The 24,115-nt window shown below is 47.8% G+C and overlaps 1 protein-coding gene and 1 pseudogene across 1 annotated transcript in view; both read left to right on the forward strand.

The window, feature by feature from the left end:
- On the forward strand, positions 2,630–12,346 carry LOC102183549 (annotated as a pseudogene).
- PARL (presenilin associated rhomboid like) overlaps positions 23,828–24,115 on the forward strand; it is a 53,457-nt gene continuing 53,169 nt past the window's right edge. Inside the window, exon 1 of the mRNA XM_005675204.3 lies at positions 23,828–24,007. Coding sequence (XP_005675261.1) covers positions 23,883–24,007 — 125 coding nt within the window. The 5' untranslated portion in view covers positions 23,828–23,882. The remainder of the gene's footprint in view (positions 24,008–24,115) is intronic.

Below are 24,115 nucleotides of genomic sequence, written 5' to 3' on the forward strand. Positions count from 1 at the left end.
GCACTGTGCCTTGTGATTCCCCTAACCCCTGCCCACACACCTTTGTAAATCTGTCTTTTTTAAAATTTTTATTTATTTTTAACTGGAGGATAATTGCTTTATAATATATGAGTCAGCCATAGGTATATATATGTTCCCTCCATCTTGAACCTCCTTCCCACCTCCCACCCCATCCCACCCCTCTAGGTTGTCACAAAGCATCTGATTTAAGCTCCCTGCATCATCTCTTCATTAAACTATCCTCAGTTTACTCGAGCATACCATTTATCTCCTGCCACACCTGGCACAACAGTTCTCTGAGGCAGTGCCTAAAATTAACATCTCCATTGTACGAATGAGAAAACCAAAGCAGGGGGAGGCCGAAAACTTGCCCAAGGTCCTCACCTAGTGAGGGGAGGGCTAGGATTTAGACTTCACCATCTGACTCCAGGATAGCTGAGATAAAAGCAGAGGTTACAGAACGTGACAAGTGACACACGCGGTCACCCCTGGGCAGGTAGAGAGTCCCAACTGACTAGAGGATGGGGCTGGGGTTGGGAGGTTGGTGGGGCCTCCAGAGAGGCTGCTTAGCACCTGGGCAGAGGGGAGCAAGACAGTCAAGCCCAGCTGGCATCGTGCTGAACCAGAAGAGCATCTCCTGGGGGAGGACCATGCCGCAGCCAGCGACTGCCCTGCCTTCCTTGGATTGACCTGGGTAGTCAACTGAGAGGGGCTGAGCTCCACAGGCCAGGGGTGAGGCTGCTCTGGGAGTGAAAGTGTCCCAACCTATTGCAGGCCAGAGCCCTGCAGCCCTGCTGAGTAGCAGGCCGGGTGTGACCGGTGTGACCAAATGGATTTATTCCATCGTGAGAAGACTCCCGGGGTTGCCTCCCTTCATGACACTGCCCGAAAGTGCTGGCATAAAAGCAGAGGTCAGGCAGTGGAGAGAGGAGGGTGGCCAGGGAAGACTAAAGAAACAGCTGGGGCGCATTGCAGCAAGGGCCGGAGGCCAAGGGGAGAGGGGGGTGCAGGCCTGAGATGTGCCCCCTGCTCAGTTGGCTGGCTTTACGGGCCGCCTCCTTCCTGCTCCTGAAATTCGGCATCATCTACTGGGAATGGAACCACCTTCCTCCTGGTCCCTTCCCCTTCCCCATCCTTGGAAACCTGTGGCAACTAAGCTTTCAGCTGCACCCAGCAACGCTGCTCCAGGTAGGGAATCTGTCTTGAGTTGGAGGCCCTCTGGAGGGGTGGGCACAAGGACCCTCCCCCTCAGCCCAGGGACACTAGAAGTAAGAAACTGGGCTCAGACACACATCAGGGTGAATCCTGCTCCTGCCGTTTGCTCGCGTTATGGCCTTGAGCCTTCATTTCCTCATCTACCCACTGCGGGGTTGTTGGGGGACTGCAAACACTGACTGTAGGGACTTTGCCCAGAGCTCACCCAAGAGGGTCCTGAGGCAGAGCTCCACAGCCAATGTAACGTGGTGGAGGGCACTGTTTCACCAGACTCTGCTCCAAGAGGGTGCTGTTTGTGGCTGGAAGCCATTTTCTGAAAAGCCACTTGAGTTGGGAACTGGGGAGATTGGGACCCCCAAGGGCACACTCAAGGAACGCTGTGGCATTAAGGCCCTTTCTGGGTCGGGTGGGTCCCACCAGTAGAAGGCTTCTGTTGCAAGGAGAGGGGTTCGAAATCCAGGCCAAAACTGATTTGTTGCTGAGAACTGGAGTTCAGTTCAGTTCAGTTCATTTGCTCAGTCGTGTCCGATTCTTTGCGACCCCATGAACTACAGCACACCAGGCTTCCCTGTCCATCGCCAACTCCTGAAGCCTACTCAAACTCACGTCCATTGAGTCGGTGATGCCATCCAACCGTCTCATCCCCTGTCATCCCTTGCTCCTCCCGCCTTCAATCTTTCCTAGCATCAGGGACTTTTCAATCGAGTCAGTTCTTCGCATCAAGTGGCCAAATTATTGGAGCTTCACCTTCAGCATCAGTCCTTCCGATGAGAACTGGAGGCTGGAGACAATTCCCTTCTGCATGACAAGGCTCAGCTCTCATCGATGACAACTAAGTACTCCTTAAAATTCTGGCTGAAGATATGCGAGGACCGTGGTTCCCAGGCTCCAGCGCTGCAGTGAGAGTCATGGGCCCTGGGTGTGAGGTTCTGGTCTTTCACTTTCTTCATTGGCCTCCATTTTCTTGTCTTTCTTCTTCCTCTTCTTCTTTTTCTCTTGGCTGTGCTGAGCAGCTTGTGGGATATACATTCCCCCACGAGGAATTGAACCTGGCCCCCAGCAGTGAGAGCGTGGAGTCCTAACCACAGAACCACCAGGGAATTCCCTGGCCTCCACTGTCAAAAAATAAAGATAATGATACGTACCTCATACACACACTGACGGTGTGCTAAAGCTAAAGTAACCTGTGTAAAGGCTGCACTGGACACTAAGCTCTGGAGAAAGTGTAGTGATAATTTACTATCTTCTGTAAAATGGGTGGAACATACCCAGCTCCCAGGGTCACTGAGGTTCAGCGATCAGACACCACATGTGTAAGTGCTGGGCCCTTATGCTAAGCCCCTGGGGAGCCTGTGATGTGCTCCGCTGGCACTCGTGCCAGCTGTGGGAGCCCAGGCGTTGGCTTATCTGATGAATGGGTGGCGAGCGCTCTGAGAAGGTGAGTACTGGGTGTGAGAAGGAGGGGCTTCATGCCAAAAGGAAGGTGCGGGGAATGGGGTCAGCTGAGCTGTCTCTGCAACCTGAGACGCCGTCTCTCCGCAGCTGGCCCAGACTCACGGCCCCATGTTCACAGTGCGGGTGGGTCCCACGCCGCTGGTGGTGCTGTGCGGCTTCCGGGCAGTGAAGGAAGCCCTGGTCTCCCACTCAGAGCCGCTCCCAGGCTGGCCCCTCACCCCACTCTTCCGGGACCTTGTTGGAGAAAGAGGCAAGGCTGCCCTCCCTGCTGGGGACAGGGTGGCTGGGTGGTGACTACACACAGGGGTCCAGTGGGGTGACCCAGAATTGTTGATGTGGAGAGACCTGCCAGGAGGACTCGGGTCTCCTCAGATAACCCTGTGCGAGGGGCGGCGGTGGCATGGGGAGGAACCAGCCCCGAGGGTTAAAAAGACCTGGGTCAAGTCTCAGCTCTGCTCCAGATGAGGCACTCACTCTCTGTCCCTCACTGTACCCATCTGTTAGATGGGGAGACTGACTGCTCTCACCTCCCAGGGACAGGGCAGGGGGGAGGTTAAGTGAGCCGCACACCCGAAGGTGCCCAGTACTGCACCTGGCTCAGCGAATGTCCTCCGCCCCCTGCTCTCCCCTCCAGGCCCTGTCCTCCTTTCCTTTCTTTATCTCCTCCTCCAGTTCCTATGGGGACTCTTAAAGGCAAAATCAGGTTGGCAGCCTGGGAGGAGGGCACAGCTGAGCCTGGATGGCACCAAGCTCATGGACCCCATGAGCCGCAGATGCCCCTCACTGGCCGGCCGGCCAGACAGAGCACCATCCCAGAGCTTACTGGGAAGGCCGGCAGGGGTCTGCCCTCCCCACCTGGGTGCGAGCCGGGCAGCCTTGGCCAGGGAGGCTGGGAGGGCCTGCTGGACATGCCGCACCCCTGGCCCAGGGGTCATCTGCAGCAATGGGCACAGATGGTGGCAGTAGAGATGATTTTGCCTGGCCAAGCTGCAGCGGCTTAGCCGAGGTCCGCTGGCACTGGAGCTGAGGCTGCAGGAAGAGGCAGCAGGGCTGGTCAAGGCCTTCCACCGGGAACAGGGTGAGGAGCGGCCTGGACAGCCCCCCAGTCCCTGCAGCACACAGCACACTCCTGCAGGGAGGCTGAACCGTGTGTGTGTATGCGCGTGCAAGTGCAGAGGAGTGGACCCTTTGCAGGTCCAGGAGGGGACTTATGCTACATCAGTAAATCGGAACTTTCTATAGTGTGGGCAGGTGGGTGGACACAGGCCCAGAATGCCCAGTCCTTGGGGAAGCCTGAAGCCCTTCTCTACAGATGGGGAAATGTCCTCCCCCAACATCTCGGGCCGTTTACACCACAGACCCTTTGCACATGCTCTTCCTCCTTTAGAATATCCTAATCCATACCCCTTCCCTCCCTGTGAGAAACCCCAGCTCCTCTCAGACCTGGCTGACATCACCTGCTAAGCAGCCCTCCCCAAATCCCAGGTCCCTGCATCCTTTGCTCCCAGCTGGGACACACCTGCCCCACATTCTAGTGTGTTTAAAGTGGTGTGTGTCTCCAGCACCTCTCCTTGCAAACCCAGCACCTGTATCACGAAGCCTGGCCCACAGATGGTGCTCAGTAATCATTTGCTGAGTGAACAACTGAGGACTGAGAATGAATGAATGATGCAATGAGCAGCCATATTCAGAGTGGAGGAGCGCTCAGCGCAGTGCTCTTTGCCTCCTCACTCTGAGCCCTGCCCCTCTGCTCCCAGGTGGACCCTTTGACCCTCAGGCACCATTGTCAGATCCACGGCCAGAGTCATCGGGGCCCCCATGTTCAGCCGCCACTTCCTCTCAGAGGATCCCTTCTTCCAGGAACTGATTCAAGCCATCAACTTTGGCCTGGCCTTTGTCTGCACTATTTGGTGCTGGGTAAGTTGGCGCTCAGGGAGGCAGGCGTGCGGGTCATTGGACAGCTGGGGGTCCGATGCAGGCAGGGGCCTCAGCCAGGGCATAGCCAGGTGAGTGTCAGTTAGGCAGGGGGAGGGCCACAGGGCCTGTTTCTAGGTTCCTCCTGGGATGCCCACATCAGAGGTCTCATCCCCCTTCAGCATCCCCAGCAACATTCTCAGTTCCCCTGACTCAGTGCCAGCACCTGAGCAGCCCCTGGGTGGGCCTCTTACCCAACAGCTAAACGACCTGTTCCCCTGGCCCTTCCACTGCCTACCTGGCCCCTACCAGGATATGTTTAGGTACCAGAAGGTTGTGCGGGGCTATGACCACCGGGAGATCAGCAGGCACAAACTCAGGACATCTGAGGCCCCCAAGGACTTCATCAGCTGCTACCTGGCCCAGATCATCAAGGTGGGCCAGAGAGGGCTGCAGAGGGCTGGAGGTGAGGGATGGGGTGGGGGTGGGGGGGTACAAAGGGGCAGTCTTCCCAGCTGCATCTCGTTTCAAAGCCATGGCCTCAGGTCCTCACCCTGGCCTCAAATCTTTCAGAGCATGCCAAAGCAGCCACCGTTTGGGTTTTTCCTCCCTTCTTCTCCCAGGCCAGTGCTCCTGCAGATATGGATAGAATGGGAAGTAGGGGACCTAGCTGATGTCAGAGCCAGCACCCCTGGAGCAGTTCCCTTTACCCAGAGAATTCTGGTCACAAGTCTAGGGACTGGCCAGGCCTCGCTCAGGGAGACCCCAGGGCTCTGTTAAAGGAGAGCTTCAGATCTGGAGCTGCCCTCCCCATCGCCTACCCACTAGGCCACAGACAACCCTGTCTCCACATTCAGTGAAGAGAACCTGATCCAGGTGGTGGTCGGCCTGTTTCTGGGAGGCACTAACACCATGGCCACCACTCTATACTAGGTGTTCATCAACATGATCCAACATGATCCAGCGTGGAGCCATCCAGGATAAGGGGGCCGATGGGTACACCCTGCTGACTGCCCCTGGGCTGTGGGCCTCTGGGCTGAAGGCACTGGCCCCTGTCACTGGCTTTGGTATGTAGCCCTGGGAAGGGGGGCCCTGCTCTGACTCCTGTGGTGTGGGACGTGTTCATGGCTTTGAATCAGAAGGGGGAGCGGGGTCAGGGAGGGGACTTCTATTCTTGGCTACTTAGTGAGTGATTCTGGGTAAGTAATTCAACCACTTAGAACCAGTGTGAGATGAGGCGGTATTATTTCACTCATTCAGTACTGATTCAGTACCTCTAAGTGCCAGGCCCTGTGTTAATGCCCACTCAAGATCACAAAGAAAATGTGGCTAGAGTTCTCTCAGGGACCAACTAGCCATGACCTAAGTTCACATCCTGGTTCTACCAGTCTTATGACCTTCAGCATAGTACCTGTCTGGTCGCAGCCTCAGTTTTCCCGTCTGTAAAATGGAGAAAACCGTTCCTACTCCATAGGACTCCTTGTATATAGAAAACCTGGTACGTAGTGGGTCCTTCTCCTTCCCTCCAGACCCCCTGGAGAAGCAAACTGCAAAATCTTGTTCATGAGCTCTGCCTTAGAGAGAGCCTGTCACTGTTGGGATCAAGGGTGGCTGAGTGAGGTGGGGCGACCTAGGAGCCCTGAGTCTCCATGGTTATCTCTGGGTGGTGACCAGGACAGTGGATAAGCTGGGCTGCAGCACCGTCCTGGGACCCACGCAGAGCTGCCTGCAGAGAGGGAGCAGCAGGAACTGGACGCAGTGCTGGGCACCTCTGGAGCCATCTGCTACAAGGACCACAAGCTACTGCCCCACACCTGCGCCATCCTCCACGAGGTGCAGCACCTCAGCAGTGTTGTGTAGGCGCCGTGCGCCAGTGTGTGACCTCCACTCATGTGCATGGCCACCGCGTCCCAAGGTAGGAGGCCCCCGTGTGAACTCACGACCGATGCAGCGCTTGCAGAAAGCACCCTTCACTGGGCAGCCTGCCCGGCACAGCCACCCCCTCCAGCTTCTGCCTGTCTGCTGGCTCTCTGTCAATCATCCATACATCCATCTCCATCTATGGCTTTCCAGACAAAAGGGTTATGATTGTGAAAGAATATACTCATTTAGGGATATTTTTAAATGTTCTGCACTGTTCAGAAATAACCCCTGCACATATTTTAATGTTCTTCTTCCCAATCTTTTTCTGTCCACGTTTTTAAGATATATCTATGATTATGCTGAATATGTAATTCTGAATCCTTCATGTGAGTTAACTCATTATTCTGATTCTTCTTCAGTATTGGTTCTCAAACTTCCAGAATCACCTGCAAGGCTTACTAAAATGTACATTAGAAAGAAAGGAAAGAGAGTGTTAGTGTTCACTTGTGTCCAGCTCTTTGTGGCCCCATGGGCTTGTAGCCCACCAGGCTTCTCCTTGCAAGAATACTGGAGTGGGTAGCCATGCTCTTCTCCAGAGGATCTTCCTGACCCAGGGATCAAACCTGGGTCTCTCTCATTGCAGGCAGATTATTTACCGTCTGAGTCACCAGGGAAGCCCCAAAATGAACATTGCTGGGCTCCATTCCCAGAGCACTGGGGGTGAGCCCTGAGAATTTACCTTTCTAACAGGTTCCCAGGTGGTGGAGATGCTTTGGGTCCCAGGACCACAATTTGAACACAACTGGTCCACATCACCATTAATGGCTGCATAACATTCCACCAAATGGGTGTTTTGTATTTCTTAACCCTCCTTATAAACTTTTAGGCCATTTGCACTTTATGTGCCTTAGGCTTGGTCTGCATTTTGTATTATATCCTTGGAAATGCCTGTCTAGTTTCTTTCATTTTATAATTAGGTTAAGAGGCTGTTGTTGTTTAGTAGCTAAGTCATGTCCAGCTCTTTGTGACCCCATGAACTGCAGCACGCCAGGCTTCCCTGTCCTTTACTATCTCTGGCAGTCTGCTCAAATTCATGACCATTGAGGCGGTGATGCCATCCAACCATCTCATCTTCTGTCGTCCCTTTCTCCTTTTGCCTTTGATCTTTCCCAGCATCAGGGTCTTTCCTAATGAGTTGGCTCTTCGCATCAGGTAGCCAAAGTATTGGAACTTCAGCTTCATCTTCAGTCCTTCCAATGAATATTCAGGGTTGAGTTCCTTCAAGATTGATTGGTTTGATCTCCTTGCAGTCCAGGGGATTCTCAAGAGTCTTCTCCAGTACTACAGTTTGAAGACATCAATTCTTCAGTGCTCAGCCTTCTTTACTGTCCAACTCTCACATCTGTGTGTGATTACTGGAAAAACCATAGCTTTGACTATAGAGACCTTTGTCGGCAAAGTAATGTCTCTGCTTTTTAATATACTGTCTAGGTTTATCATAGATTTCCTTCCAAGGAGCAAGCGTCTTTTAGTTTTATGGCTACAATTACCATCCGCAGTGATTTTAGAGGTTAAAAGGACAAGTACTGAATAAGGAGAGATAGAGAAATAAAGTTAAAAACTAAGTCGAAAACAGCTACTGTATATGTACATAAACTTGAGTCTGAGCTACCCTGGGGTCAAGACAAAAGAGGAAATCCAAATTAGTTATGATTCTCATGTAATAAAAGCAAGCATACCTGTATGAGGAAAACTTTGGAGGCTTATCACCCTCCAAGAAGTGATTATGAAGATCATCATTCATAACACAGTTTTGAAGGCCAGTAGACAATATATATTGAGTGGTGCCTTAAGTAGGAGTTTTTAACAGATACAGGAATGTTTTTCCAAATGATAGCTTCTTACCTCTAACTCATTTTACATGATGAAAGTTGGACATGAATACATTTTTGTATGAAGTAAAAAAAAAAAGATAGAGTTGAGGTTTATAGCTCTCTAGTGATCCAACTTGAGACAGGTTGCTGACATGAAATGGGTTCTAATAATTTCTAATAACTAGTAAGCTGCTCTCTGCCAAGCCTCACTGTGTTAAGGGATTTGTGTCCACTACAGCATTCAGTCTTCACAATGACTGACTGTCATGCAAATCCTAAGTAAAAGATGTTTATTGAATTAACTGTCTACCTCTCTTTGCATGCTCAGTTGCTTCAGTTTGTCTGAATCTTGTGACCCCATGGACTGTAGCCCACTGCGCTCCTCTGTCCCTGGGATTCTCCAGGCAAGAATACTGGAATGGGTTGCCATGCCCTCCTCCAGAGGATCTTCCCAAGCCAGGGATCGAACCTGTGTCTCTTCTATCTCCCGTATTGGCAGGTAGATTCTTTACCACTAGCACCATCTGGGAAGCCTACCTCTCCTGCTACATAATAAATTACCCCCAAACTTACAACATCAGCGTCTTACAACAACAGCATTTCTGAGAGTCAGAGATCTGAGTGTCTGCGGGTCGGGGGCCTAGGTGCTGCTTAGCTGGGTGGCTCGGATTCAGGATCTCTCGCGATGCCATGATGACGTTGTTGGGCTGCAGCTGCAGTCTCCCCTGAAGGCTCCATAGGGAGGTCCCACATCTTCAGGATTCAGTTGATTCTGGGCAGTTGGCTGGAGGCCACCCTCAGTTTCTTGACATTGGGAAGCTACAAAGGGGAGCTTAAAACAGCTGAACTCCATTAGAGCAAGTGAGGAGACAGAAGCCTTAGTCTTTCTGTAACCTAATCTCACATGATATCATGACTTTTGCCATATTCTATTTGCCAGAAGTGAGTCACTATAGCCAGCACACCCGCAAAGAGACAGGGTTTCACAGGGAGTGGATGCCAGGTATCAAGAATCATTTGGGGAGTGGGGTGTCATTTTAAAGAAGCACAGATGGTAAGGTTGCCAATTTTAATAAAGATGTGGCCGTCTCTTATCTTGGCACCCAGTGCATGGAGGTGACGGCCAGAGCCCCAAGCCTTCCCTCAGAAAGGGGCTTTGGCTCAGCGCTGATGCTCCAGCCTGCTCTTGCTGGAAGCCAGGATGGTACAGGATGGTACACCATGGAAATGATGGTGAGAGAGAACGTATGGGAGCCCAGTCTTCTCCATCATGACAATCTTTGTTCAACTCTTACAACCATGGTTCAGGGCAGATGTGATTGCAAGGGCCTAGCAGGATGTGATCATTAAATTCTTATTAATTTGATCAGACTTGAGGTCCCCGCCTCCATGTACTTTCTTCTTCATAATAATCCTGTCTTTTTGATGTTGTTGCTATTGTTATTCTTTTTTTAAACAGATAGCTTGTAAGAGCTCATGTAACTGCCCCGAACACACAGTAAGAAAATTGAGTTTAACTCATGTCCTTCTGATTCCAACTTTTTTTTTTGTCCTTTTTACCATACTCCCTGCCATACATATTGCTCCCAAAATCCCATTTTAGTAAAGTAAATAAGCCAGCATGTTGGATGGAGATGCTTGGCCTCGTCTATTGTTCTGTTAGGTTGGCTAACACTGAACAGTCCTCGGCAGTATTTGACCACCAGGTTTAGAGGTTAAATGTCTCCTGGATTGTAAGGACAGGACCATGTCATCAGCTCATTCTGCTGTTAGTCTGGTAGGAGGCCTCAGGCCCTGGTGGTCTAAGAGCTATACCAAATTAGGTCAAGTTGAAAAAGAGGGAACTAGAGTTCAGCTCTGTTTTATGCCATTTGGGATTAGAAATTTCCTTATTAATAGCACATTCTTGCCAATTGATTCTAGGAGTTTGTTCTGTGATAAGAGCTCCAGGGAACCATTAACAGCTTGGAATCAATATCCAGCTTTCCCAGCTCGGGCAAGAGATGTCTCCTTAAAGTAGAATCAAAGCTTGACAGTAGATCATTAAATGTTACAGATATTCCTAAACTGTTCTTAACCATTCCGACAGTCGAGTGACAGTGACAACAGCAACGGCCCCTAATCAAGCCCGTCTCCTAAGACATTTTATTTGATTATAGGCTCCAAGCTGCCATTTACAGGGAAGAAGTTGGGCTAGAGTCTCCAGGAGGCACTCAGCAGGCAGATGGCTCTATAATTTGGAGAAGGAGGGTTGCCCTTGTTGAGTACTGGCTATGTCTGAGCCAGTCCCACGAGTTGAGGTCGCTCAGTCACTTTGCAAGAAGTCCAGAACATCACCCAGAACAGGAAATAAATAACTCTGAAGGGAAAAGAGCATCTTGCCCGGAGCCTTTGTATCCAAAGGAGATTGTTAAGAACTGCCATAATGCAGAGGTTTCTTCATCCCAGGGAGGGAAAACAAGAGTGGGGTGGAAGTCCCAAAACTATAGCTAGGAAACAGCCTGCTTAGGCAGCAGCAGGAGCAAGTGCCTCCCCTGCAAAAGCCTCTGCCTGAAGCCATGGAGTCGCGAGGCCTGGGTGCCTGTCTGGATGGCTAGGGTCAGGCCCCTCCCTTCAGGCTTCAGTAGATCAACTGAAAAAAGCGGGGAGAGGGCTTCTGAAAGTATACACATTCTCTGTTTTGTGCATTCCTCATTGACTTCTCTTTGGTGTGCAGGCTTAAAACCGCTGAGTTTTTGTCTTTAATTTCAAGATGTCTTTGTCAAAACCAAGAATCACGTGGCCAGTTCTCTAGTCCCCCAGGGATGACCAGTTTGATTCTCTGGTGTTGGCTAAGGAGCTGCAGAATAAGAGGCATTCTTCAGAGCCCTGGGGCTGGGTGTCCCAGGTCCCGGGGGCCACAGCAAACCCCTTCCTGGCTCCCCTTGGGCCTCTTGCTCAGGCCAGGGACTGCGAGGCACGGAGCAGAAGTCACCAACAGGAACCGTTGGCTCCTATCTGCTCCCATCTGATCAGTCTGATTCCCTTTCCAGTCACTCACTTCTTTGAGGTAGAGTGAGGGCTCGGGTTAGGGTTAGAGGTCACCCTCTCCTCTCCCTAATTCTAAGGAGAGAAGCTTTCTGTCTCTTCTTCTCTCTCTGCCTCATTACTCAGTCTTCCTTACCCTTTGTCTGTCTGCTATTCCATTCCTCTTCTCGCTCTCATGCACACACACCACCACTGCTTGTTGCCCTGTGCAGGACGTGGTCCCCTCTGGTCCCCACCAGCCACTGGCCCTCTTCCTCAGAGACAGGAGCTGTGTCTCTAGCCAAGGCTGGGAGTCTTAGGATGGAGGTGGGTGCCCCTTAGCCAGGAGAGTAATGCCCAGCAACTTCACTGCTGTGAGGGCCTCTCTGCTGAATCTTTGGGCTCCCTGGCTCCAGGCGACTCTCGCCTGCACACCTAGTGTTCTCTGAGCTCATGTCAGCCCAGCGTCAGGGTTGGGTGCTGTGTCAACTGAGCTCCTTGAGCTACACCAGCTCGTCTCTGCAGGGCACCGTCATCTTGCCCAACCTGGCCTCTGCTCTGTGACCCTGAGTGTTGGGGGACCCCCCAACAGTTCAACCCTGGCCACCTCCTGGACAAGGATGGAAATTCTGTGGTCAGGAAAGTCTTCCTGCCATTCTCCCCAGGTATGGGGTGCAGCACTGGTTGTGGGTGGTGGGTGTGATGGGACCCCTGCAGGACCACCTGCTACCTCATGACCTTTCCTTCTGCTTCCAGGACATCAGGTGTGCCTAGGGGACCAGCTGGCTCAGATGAAGCTCTTGTTGGTGTTTGCCACCCTCCTCGGGACCTTTTCGTTCTAGCTGCCAGGGCGGAGCCCAGGGCTCAGGCTGGAGTACAACTTTGGGGGCACCCGGCAGCCCCAACCCCAGAAGATCTGTGCCATACCCTGTCTGAACTGCCCCCAGCCAGGTCCTAGAGAGGAGGTCCTATAGCTGACCGGAGTCTGGAGACTTGTCCCGCGCATGTCCCCCACAAAGACCTGCCTCAGTCTCTCAGCTCCTGAAAAGTTGGAGAAGAACAGAGTTTACCAGCTTAGTCGCTTGTGGTTCTCCCCAACACAAGCTCTGATGCGTGACATTGGAGGGTATACTTATTAAGGATTCTACCAATGTGGTTCAGTTTTGGTAGCTCAGTCCCTAGGATTTTATAAGGTTGGTTAAGACGTTTGGCCTTGAATCACCTCACAGGATTAATCTGGGGAGTCAAGTCTCACAAGGTAGCCGCCCAGGAGTTCAGAGAGAAAAACCATAAACGCAGTAATGTATCTCAATACTATTGATGCAGCCCCTGACAGTCTAAAACCTGGGAAGCTCATTTTCTGTCCTCTCCTGCCCTCTCCTGACCAGAGGCAAGAAGTGCATGCCCCTGCAGCCACAAGACCGGGAAAGATCTCCCCAGCAACCTAGGATGCCTCAAGTTTTAAAACATTGTGTTTCCAGGGACTTCCCTGATTGGCCAGTGGTTAGGATTCCACGTTTCCACTGCAGGGGGCATCTGCTCAATCCCTGATCGGGTAACCAAGATTCTGCATGCATGCCTTGTGGCTCGGCCTAAAAACAAAACAGAACACCCCACTGTGTCTCTAGACAAATATTGCTTATTAAAAAAGAATAATTTGGTTAGGAAGTTCAAATTAAAGTCAAAATGAGATACCACTACACACCTATTCAGTTCAGTTCAGTTCAGTTCAGTTCAGTCGCTCAGTCATGTCAGACTCTTTGCGACCCCATGAATCGCAGCACGCCAGGCCTCCCTGTCCATCACCAACACCCGGAGTTCACTCAGACTCATGTCCATCGAGTCAGTGATGCCATCCAGCCATCTCATCCTCTGTCGTCCCCTTCTCCTCCTGCCCCCAATCCCTCCCAGCATCAGAGTCTTTTCCAATGAGTCAACTCTTCACATCAGGTGGCCAAAGTACTGGAGTTTCAGCTTTAGCATCATTCCTTCCAAAGAAATCCTGGGGCTGATCTCCTTCAGAATGGACTGGTTGGATCTCCTTGCAGTCCAAGGGACTCTCAAGAGTCTTCTCCAACACCACAGTTCAAAAGCATCAATTCTTCAGCACTCAGCCTTCTTCACAGTCCAACTCTCACATCCATACATGACCACTGGAAAAACCATAACCTTGACTAGACGGACCTTAGTTGGCAAAGTAATGTCTCTGCTTTTGAATATCCTATCTAGGTTGGTCATAACTTTTCTTCCAAGGAGTAAGCATCTTTTAATTTCATGGCTGCAATCACCATTTGCAGTGATTTTGGAGCCCAAAAAAGTAAAGTCTGACATTGTTTCCACTGTTTCCCCATCTATTTCCCATGAAGTGATGGGACCAGATGCCATGATCTTCGTTTTCTGAATGTTGAGCTTTAAGCCAACTTTTTCACTCTCCTCTTTCACTTTCATCAAGAGGCTTTTTAGTTCACTTTCTGCCATAAGGGTGGTGTCATCTGCATATCTGAGGTTATTGATATTTCTCCCGGGAATTTTGATTCCAGCTTGTGTTTCTTCCAGTCCAGCGTTTCTCATGATGTGCTCTGCATAGAAGTTAAATAAGCAGGGTGACAATATGCAGCCTTGACGCACTCCTTTTCCTATTTGGAACCAGTCTGTTGTTCCATGTCCAGTTCTAACTGTTGCTTCCTGACCTGCATATAGGTTTCTCAAGAGGCAGGTCAGGTGGTCTGGTATTTCCATCTCTCTCAGAATTTTCCACAGTTTATGGTGATCCACACAGTCAACGGCTTTGGCATAGTCAATGAAGCAGAAATAGATGTTTTTCTGGAACTCCCTTGCTTTTTCCATGATCCAGCGGATGTTGGCAATTTGATCTCTGGTTCCTCTGCCTTTTCTAAAACCAGCTTGAACATTAGGAAGTTCATGGTTCACATATTGTTGAAGCCTGGCTTGGAGAATTAGTATTGCTAAAAACAAAGTCTTGAATCTAAGTACTGGAATTCTCACACACTGATGATGGGAATGTAAAATGGTTCAATCACGTGGGCGATTCCTGGTACAATTAAACATTATACCATACAATCCAGCTGTTTCACTCCTAGGTATTTAACCAAAAGAAATGAAAATATATATTTACAACAAAACATACTATATGATTCCATTTCTGTGATATTCTTGGAAAGGCAAAACTGTAGGACATAAAACATAAGTGGTTGGCAAGGTGTGGGAGTAGGGTTATGGGTTGACTACAAAGGGGCACAAGGGAACTTTTTGGGGTGATGGGAATGCTCTGTATCTTGATTATGGTGACAGTTACACAACTACATGTGTTTGTCAAAAAACATTGAACTGCATACTTACACGGGTGAGTGTTGTATGTAAATCGTATCTGAATGAATCTGACTTCTAAGAAAGAAATATCTTTTATCCTTTGAGTTATTTAAAAGATATACCTATGACTTGTAAAGAAAGAACAGATATAGAAAATTTACGGTTACCAGGGGAAGGTGGTGGGGAGGATAAATTGGGAGATTGGGAGTGACATATATACAGTACAGTTTATAAAATAGATAGCTGATAAGAATCTGCTGTATAGCACAGTGAACTCAGTACTCTGCAATGGTCTGTATGGGAGAACAATCTAAAAAAAGTGGATATATGTATAAGGGTGATTCACTTTGCTGAACACCGGAAACTAACACAACATTGCAAATGAACTATACCCAATAAAAATTATTTAAAAAAAGAACAAAAAGTGTCACTCATCATCTCCTTATATGAAGGGCTAAGTCAAGCACCACTTACAGTGGGTCGTGCAGTCACCAGCGACCGTGCGCCCTGAGGGGAATTCAGGGTAGAAAAGCAGGAGGATGCAAGGGCCCCTAGGTAGTTAAGATGCATATCTAAGGAATGATTTCAATGACCCCCAGATGCTTTCATCTTCCCTTACAGAGACAGGGGCTTCCCTTGTGGCTCAGCTGGTAAAGAATCTGCCTGAAATGCGGGAGACCTGGGTTTGATCCCTGGGTTGGGAAGATCCCCTGGAGAAGGGAACGGCTACCCACTCCAGTATTCTGGCCTGGAGAATTCCATGGACTATATAGTCCACGGGGTCGCAAAGAGTCGGACACGACTGATCATTACCTTGAGATGTCTGTTCTTTGTGATTAGTAGTAAGCTTTTCCTGCCTCACTACCTGTGCTTTCCCCGGTAGCTCAGCGGTAAAGAATCCGCCTGCAGTGTCCGAGAGGCGAGTTCGACGCTTGGGTCAGGAAGATCCCTGGAGTAGGAAATGGCAAACTGCTCCAATATTCTTGCTTGGAATATTCCATAGACAGAGGAGCCTGGCAGACTACAGTCCACAGGGTCGCAAAGAGTTGGACACAAATGAACGTGTGGGTGCACACACAATTTTCCCTCCCTTGCCTGTAAGGAGCAGTTCCTTGAGGCTCTGAGAGGCTGTCTTCTGGGCCACAGTCCTCAGTACTGGCCCTGAATAAAGCAGAAACTCACTGCTCTTATATTGTGTGTTTTTTCCAGTGGACAAAATGAACCAACATTTCTAATTAGTAGGATACCAGTCATCACTGTGATGAAATAAAATGCCTATTTTATGGCAAGACAGGAAAAAATTTAAGCAAAAAATTTCCTTGCAGCTTTGGGCCTCCCTGCTCCCCTTGAGAGTGTGAGGTGCATTGGCAGTAACCAGACCTCCTTAAAAGGTAGCCGTTGCTCTTAATCTTGTAATGGGCCATGGCGACACATGACCCACTCCTTCCTTTGTATGTGCAGATATGCACTATGTAAATTGTCAATAATACATCATTTGATGTACATTTGTCTCAAAAACTTACATAACTATGCTTTGACCTCTAACGGGTGGAACAGTCCTCAGAGCTTTCTGAAAGATTGTCTCCCAGGTTAGAATCCTCAGATTGGCTCTAATAAAAGTTTCCATTCCTTTCTTAGACCGACTATTAATTTTTTCATCCACAACTGTTAAACTGAACTGGGAAAATTCCAGCCTAAAATGAGGAAACTTGTATTAATTAGCCTCTAGTCTTTCTGCAAGCAAACGTACAAGTTTTTCTAGGCTTTTTTCCTTCTTTTTTTAAATTGAAGTACAGCTGATATTGTGATCCACACAGTCAAAGGCTTTGGCATAGTCAATAAAGCAGAAATAGATGTTTTTCTGGAACTCTCTTGCTTTTTCCATGATCCAGCAAATGTTGACAATTTGATCTCTGGTTCTTCTGCCTTTTCTAAAACCAGCTTGAACATCCGGAAGTTCACAGTTCATGTATTGCTGAAGCCTCGCTTGGAGAATTTTGAGCATTACTTTACCAGCATGTGAGATGAGTACAATTGTGCGGTAGTTTGAGCGTTCTTTGGCACTGCCTTTCTTTGGGATTGGAATGAAAACTGACCTTTTCCACTCCTGCGGCCACTGCTGAGTTTTCCGTTGACTGTGTGGATCACAGTAAACTGGAAAATTCTTCAAGAGATGGGAATACCAGAACACCTGACCTGCCTCTTGAGAAACCTATATGCAGGTCAGGAAGCGACAGTTAGAACTGGACATGGAACAACAGACTGGTTCCAAATAGGAAAAGGAGTGCATCAAGGCTGTATATTGTCACCCTGCTTATTTAACTTATATGCAGAGTACATCATGAGAAACACTGGGCTGGAAGACGCACAAGCTGGAATCAGGATTGCTGGGAGAAATATCAATCACCTCAGATATGCAGATGACACCACCCTTATGGCAGAAAGTGAAGAGGAACTAAACAGCCTCTTGATGAAAGTGAAAGAGGAGAGTGAAAAAGTTGGCTTAAAGCTCAGCATTCAGAAAACGAAGATCATGGCATCTGGTCCCATCACTTCATGGGAAATAGATGGGGAAACAGTGGAAACAATGTCAGACTTTATCTTTTTGGGCTCCAAAATCACTGCAGATGGTGATTGCAGCCATGAAATTAAAAGACATTTACTCCTTGAAAGAAAAGTTATGAACAACCTAGATAGCATATTGAAAAGCAGAGATATTACTTTGCCAAGAAAGGTCCGTCTAGTCAAGGCTATGGTTTTTCCAGTGGTCATGTATGGATGTGAGAGTTGGACTGTGAAGAAGGCTGAGAGCCGAAGAATTGATGCTTTTGAACTGTGGTGTTGGAGAAGACTCTTGAGAGTCCCTTGGACTGCAAGGAGATCCAACCAGTCCATCCTGAAGGAGATCAGTCCTGGGTGTACTTTGGAAGGAATGATGCTAAAGCTGAAACTCCAGTACTTTGGCCACCTGATGCGAAGAGTTGACTCATTGGAAAAGACTCTGATGCTCGGAGGGATTGAGGGCAGGAGGAGAAGGGGACGACAGAGGATGAGATGGCTGAATGGCATCACTGACTTGATGGTCATGAATCTGAGTGAACTCTGGGAGATGATGGACAGGGAGGCCTGGCGTGCTGTAATTCATGGGGTTGCAAACAGTCTGACACGACTGAGCGACTGAACTGAACTGAACTGAACAGTTGATATACAATGTTTCATATGTACGGCAAAATGACTCAGTATATGTGTGTGCCTGTGTGGGTGCTCGGTTGTATCTGACTCTTTGCAACTCCACGGACTGTAGCCCATCAGGCTCCTCTGTCTATGGAATTCCCAGGCAAGAATACTGGAGTGGTTGCCACTTTCTACTCCAGGGCATCTTCCCAAAGCAGGGATCGAAACTGCGTCTCCTGGGTCGGCAGGCGGATACTTTACCGCTGTGCTGCCGGGGAAACCCATCAGTTCAGTTCAGTCGCTCAGTCATGTCCGACTCTTGGTGACCCCATGGACTGCATGGGAAGCCCATATATGTATTTCTATATATTCTTTTTTTAAATTCTTTTCTGAAAAAAGATGATCACATTATAGGTTATCACAATATATTGAATACCTTCCCTGTGCTATACATTAGATCCTTGTTGATTATTATATGTATATAGTAGTGTGTATGTGTTAATCCCAAAGTCCTAATTTATCCCTTCCTCCCCCGTTCGAGTTTGTTTCTGTGTCTCTGAGTCTATTTCTGTTTTGTAGATTCCACATATAAGTAATATCGTATATTTCTCTTTATCTGACTTCACTTAGTAAGATAATCTTGAGGTCCATCGATGTTGCTGCAAACGGCAGTATTTCATTCCTTTTTGTGGCTGAGCACTATCTCTTACAGGCTTTTTGAGATCTTGAAACTTTCTCACAGACATGTTATTTTCTGTGTGGAACCATACCCAGGGCCTGGGGAGTCCAGAACGGGTCCCACTGGGGATGCAGGGTCCCAGAAAGTGGCAAAAAGCCTAGAGTTCTCTTGCCTGGATGACCCCCTCACAGGGCTGGCAGCTGTTTGTGACCCAGAAGCCTCTAAAGTTGCTTACCTGCCTCTTGAAAAATCTGTATGCAGGTCAAGAGGCCACAGTTAGAGCCAGATATGGAACAACTGACTGGTTTCAAATTGGGAAAGGAGTATGTCAAAGTTGCATATTGTCACCTTGCTTATTTAACTTTTATGCAGAGTACATCATGCAAAATGCCAGACTGGATGAAGCACAAGCTGGAACCAAGATTGCATGGAGAAATATCAATAACCTCAGATATGCATACGACACCACCCGTATGGGCAGAAACTGAAAAGGAACTAAAGAGCCTCTTGCTGAAAGTGAAAGAGAAGAGTGAAAAAGCTGGCTTAAAACTCAACATTCAAAAAATGAAGCTCATGGCATCTGGTCCCATCACTTCATGGCAAATAGATAGGGAAACAATGGAAACAGTGACAGACTTTATTTTCTTGGGCTCCAAAATCGCTGCAGATGGTGACTGCAGCCATGAAATTTAAGACACTTGCTCCTTGGAAGAAAAGCTATGACAAACCTAGACAGCATATTAAAAAGCAGAAACGTTACTTTGCCAGCAAAGGTCTGTCTTGTCAAAGCTATGGTTTTTCTAGTAGTCGTGTATGGATGTGAGAGTTGGATCATAAAGAAAACTGAGTGCTGAAGAATTGATGCTTTTGAACTGTGATGTTGGAGAAGACTCTTGAGAGTCCCTTGGACTGCAAAGAGATCAAACCACTCAATCCTAAAGGAAATCAGTTCTGAATATTCATTGAATATTCATGTGCTTTCTGCCATAAGGGTGGTGTCATCTGCATATCTGAGGTTATTGATATTTCTTCCTGCAATCTTGATTCCAGCTTGTGCTTCATCCAGTCTGGCATTTTGCATGATGTACTCTGCATATAAGTTAAATAAGCAAGGTGACAATATACAACTTTGATGCTGAAGCTGAAAGCTCCAATACTTTGGCCATCTGATGTGAACAACTGACCCATTTGAAAAGACCCTGATGCTAGGAAAGATTGAAGGCAGGAGGAGAAGGGGATGACAGAGGATGAGATGGTTGGATGGCATCACCAACTTGATGGACATGAGTTTGAGCAAGCTCTGGGAATTGGTGATGGACAGGGAAGCCTGGTGTGCTGCAGTCCATGGGGTCTCAAAGCATCGGAAATGACTGAGCGACTGAACTGATCTGAACTGACAAATCCAAGGTTGATTTATTTAGTTTCTTAAGTAAGTCATGCCCTGGAAGACATCACAAATGCTATTCTCTCTACCTAGAACATTTCAGCCCTTCTCTTCTCCTGGTAAACTCCATCAATTTCTCTAAGAAGCCTTTTCCCCTACCTCCCATTCCTTATCCCTTGACTGCGTTATTTCCCCCTCCTCTAAACCTCCAGAGAGCCTTCTCCTTCTCAAACCATAGCACTTCATCCAATGTATTTTAATTGCCTGTTTATTGACTTGCTCCCTTCTTCCTCAGTACAGTTCCATCCCCATGGAAAAGAAATGCAAAAAAGCAAAATGGTTGTCTGAGGAGGCCTTACAAACAGCTGTGAAAAGAAGGGAAGCGAGAAGCAAAGGAGAAAAGGAAAGATATAAGCATCTGAATGCAGAGTTCCAAAGAATAGCAAGGAGAGATCCTCACAGGATCTCTGTGAGGTCAGAGATAGTGTCTTCTAAAATATATCCCAGATCTAGGATACTGCCTGGCTTTACCAGCTAAGCCACAATGGAAGTGCAAAAATACTGGAGTAGGTAGCCTATCACTTTTCCAGTGGATCTTCCGGACTCAGGAATCAAACCAGGGTCTCCTGCCTTGCAGGCAGATTCTTTACCAACTGAACTATCAGGGAAGCCTATACTGCCTGGCATTATGTGTTTAATAAGTATTTATAGATTGAATGTGGTATTATTATAGTGCTCAAGGTCATCTAAATCAGAGTGAAGGTCTAAGAAGAAGGACTTAATGGAAATCAAAATGTCACCTCTAAATATGACTCTTTGACATAAAAGTTATTTTGGGCCGAAGGCAATTAAGAAGCAGTAAATGCAAACATAAAATAAAACATAAAAGCAGCAGCAAACGCAGACACTGCCCCTTCCTTTTCTTTCTAAAGGCAGAAAATAAATGTTTCCTTTCAAGGAGACAGATCCCTATCAGCCCAAAGACTGGAGACCAATGTGAAAGTGAAGTAAAAATGGAGTCAGTATTGCTAAAAGAGCTCTATATTTTAGAGAGTCGGGAAATCATTGAGAAAGTGTGACCTATGCACTTCTCAGGCTTCTCAGAGAATCTGACATTTGAACAACTTATTGTCTTAATTGCAGGATCCAGAAGATCTGTTCAGTGTTCCAGAAACTCAAGATAATTATTTAACTCAGCCTAAAATTAACTCCTTATTGCCAAATTCAGACTTAAATTGAAGAAAGTGGGGAAAACCATTAGATCATTCAGGTATGACCTAAATCAAATCCCTTATGATTATACAGTGTAAATGAGAAATAAATTTAAGGGACTAGATCCGATAGACAGAGTGCTTGATGAACTATGGACGGAGGTTCGTGACATTGTACAGGAGACAGGGATCAAGACCATCCCCATGGAAAAGAAATGCAAAAAAGCAAAATGGCTGTCTGAGGATGCCTTACAAATAGCCGTGAAAAGAAGGGAAGCGAAAAGCAAAGGAGAAAAGGAAAGATATAAGCATCTGAATGCAGAGTACCAAAGAATAGCAAGGAGAGATAAGAAAGCCTTCCTCAGCGATCAATGCAAAGAAATAGAGGAAAAGAACAGAATGGGAAAGACTAGAGATCTCTTCAAGAAAATTAGAGATACCAAGAGAACATTTCATGCAAAGATGGGTTTGATAAAGGACAGAAATGGTATGAACCTAACAGAAGCAGAAGATATTAAGAAGAGGTGGCAAGAATACACAGAAGAACTGTACAAATAAGGTCTTAATGACCCACAAACCCACAAAGGTGTGACACTAACCTACAGCCAGACATCATGGAATGTGAAGTCAAGTGGGCCTTAGAAAGTATCACTATGAACAAAGCTAGTGGAGGCGATGGAATTTCGATTGAGCTATTTCAAATCCTGAAAGACGATGCTGTGAAAGTGGTACACTCAATATGCAAGCAAATTTGGAAAATTCAGCTGTGGCCACAGGACTGGAAAAGGTCAGTTTTCATTCCAATTGCAAAGAAGGGCAATGCCAAAGAACGCTCAAACTACTACATAATTGCACTCATCTCACATGCTAGTACAGTAATGCTCAAAATTCTCCAAGCCAGGCTTCAACAATACGTGAACCATGAACTTCCAGATGTTCAAGCTGGTTTTAGAAAAGGCAGAAGAACCAGAGATCAAATTGTCAACATTTGCTGGATCATTGAAAAAGCAGGAGAGTTCCAGAAAAACATCTATTTCTGCTTTATTGACTATGCCAAAGCCTTTGACTGTATGGATCACAATAAACTGTGGAAAATTCTGAAAGTGATGGGAATACCAGAGCACCTGACCTGCCTCTTGAGAAACCCATATGCATGTCAGGAAACAACAGTTAGAACTGGACATGGAACAACAGACTGGTTCCAAAAAGGAGTGCGTCAAGGCTATATATTGTCACCCTGCTTATTTAACTTATATGCAGAGTACATCATGAGAAACGCTGGGCTGGAAGAAGTGCAAGCTGGAATCAAGATTGCTGGGAGAGATATCAATAACCTCAGGTTGTAGATGACACCACCCTTATGGCAGAAAGTGAAGAGGACTAAAAAGCCTCTTGATGAAAGTGAAAGAGGAGAGTGAAAAAGTTGGCTTAAAGCTCAACATTCAGAAAATGAAGATCATGGCATCCGGTCCCATCACATCATGGGAAATAGATGGGGGAACAGTGGAAACAGTGTCGGACTTTATTTTTTGGGGATCCGAAATCACTGCAGATGGTGACTGCAGCCATGAAATTAAAAGACGCTTACTCCTTGGAAGAAAAGTTATGACCAACCTAGATAGGATATTCAAAAGCAGAGACATTACTTTGCCAACAAAGGTCTGTCTAGTCAAGGCTATGGTTTTTCCAGTGTTCATGTATGGATGTGAGAGTTGGATTGTTAAGAAAGCTGAGCACTGAAGAATTGATGTTTTTGAACTGTGGTGTTGGAGAAGACTCTTGAGAGTCCCTTGGACTGCAAGGAGATCCAACCAGTCCATCCTAAAGGATATCAGTCCTGGGTGTTCATTGGAAGGACTGATGCTGAAGCTGAAACTCTAGTACTTTGGCCACCTGATGTGAAGAGTTGACTCATTGGAAAAGACCCTGATGCTAGGAGGGATTGGGGGCAGGAGAAGGGGACGACAGAGGATGAGATGGCTGGATGGCATCACCAACTCGATGGACATGAGTTCGAGTGAACTCCGGGAGTTGCTGATGGACAGGGAGGCCTGGCCTGCTGTGATCCATGGGGTCGCAAAGAGTCGGACACGACTGAGCGACTGAACTGAACTGAAAATAAACTCATGACAGCCTACCTGTTTATTAAACTCTTAGCCTAAAATAATATAGCCTAAAATAACTGGCAAGAATCCATCCCTTAAGGAAAAGGCCTTAAGGGACTGCCTCAGGGTCAATAATTTTTCTTTTTTTGGCTTGCAGGAGATTTGTTCCCCAACCAGGCATTGAACCCGAGTCATGGCAGTGAAAATCCAGAATCCTAACCACTAGGCCACCAGGGAACTCCCTAATTCTTGAACAACCTTGTGGCTTTTGCCTTTATAAGCCTCTGATTCCTTCTCTTACCCAGATGTTTCATTTTACTCTAATCTGTGCCTCTGAATTGTGATTCTTGAGACCCTAAGTAAAGCTCTTTGTTCTTTGCAGCCTCCATATTGATTATTATGAGTATTTATTACTAACAATTATTAATATTATTGTTTAATGAGACACTGGTGCAATCTGCAACAAACTTTGTTAACCTAACACTTATCTTCCTACTAAGGAGACTGGCTGTCGGCTTTCGGGTCGTAGTCTTTCCGTAGGTCGAACCTGGGCTTCGCCGCACGGGGGCGCTCTAGGTTGCTCCTCGGCACTCTATGGTTCTTCCTCGACCCGGAAGTGGTTTCCGGCTGGGGTTGGTAAGGTCGGGCCATGGTGGGGCAGAGGTTGGGAAGATGGCGTGGCGAGGCTGGACGCAGAGAGGCTGGAGCTGTGGACAAGCGTGGATTCCGCCAGTGGGCGGCCGCAGCTGCGAAGAGCTCACTGCGGCCCTGGCCCCGTCGCGGCTGCTCCGGCGCAGGTAATGACCAACTTCCGGGCTTCTCGCGTCTCAGACCTGCGATTCCGGCCGCGCATCCTTAGGTGCGGAGGCCGTGTGGGCCTCTAGTGCCTCCCCTGCTTCGCCCCC

The sequence above is a fragment of the Capra hircus genome, chromosome 1, assembly GCF_001704415.2.
Source record: "Capra hircus breed San Clemente chromosome 1, ASM170441v1, whole genome shotgun sequence".
NCBI classification, from domain to species: Eukaryota; Metazoa; Chordata; class Mammalia; order Artiodactyla; family Bovidae; genus Capra; species Capra hircus.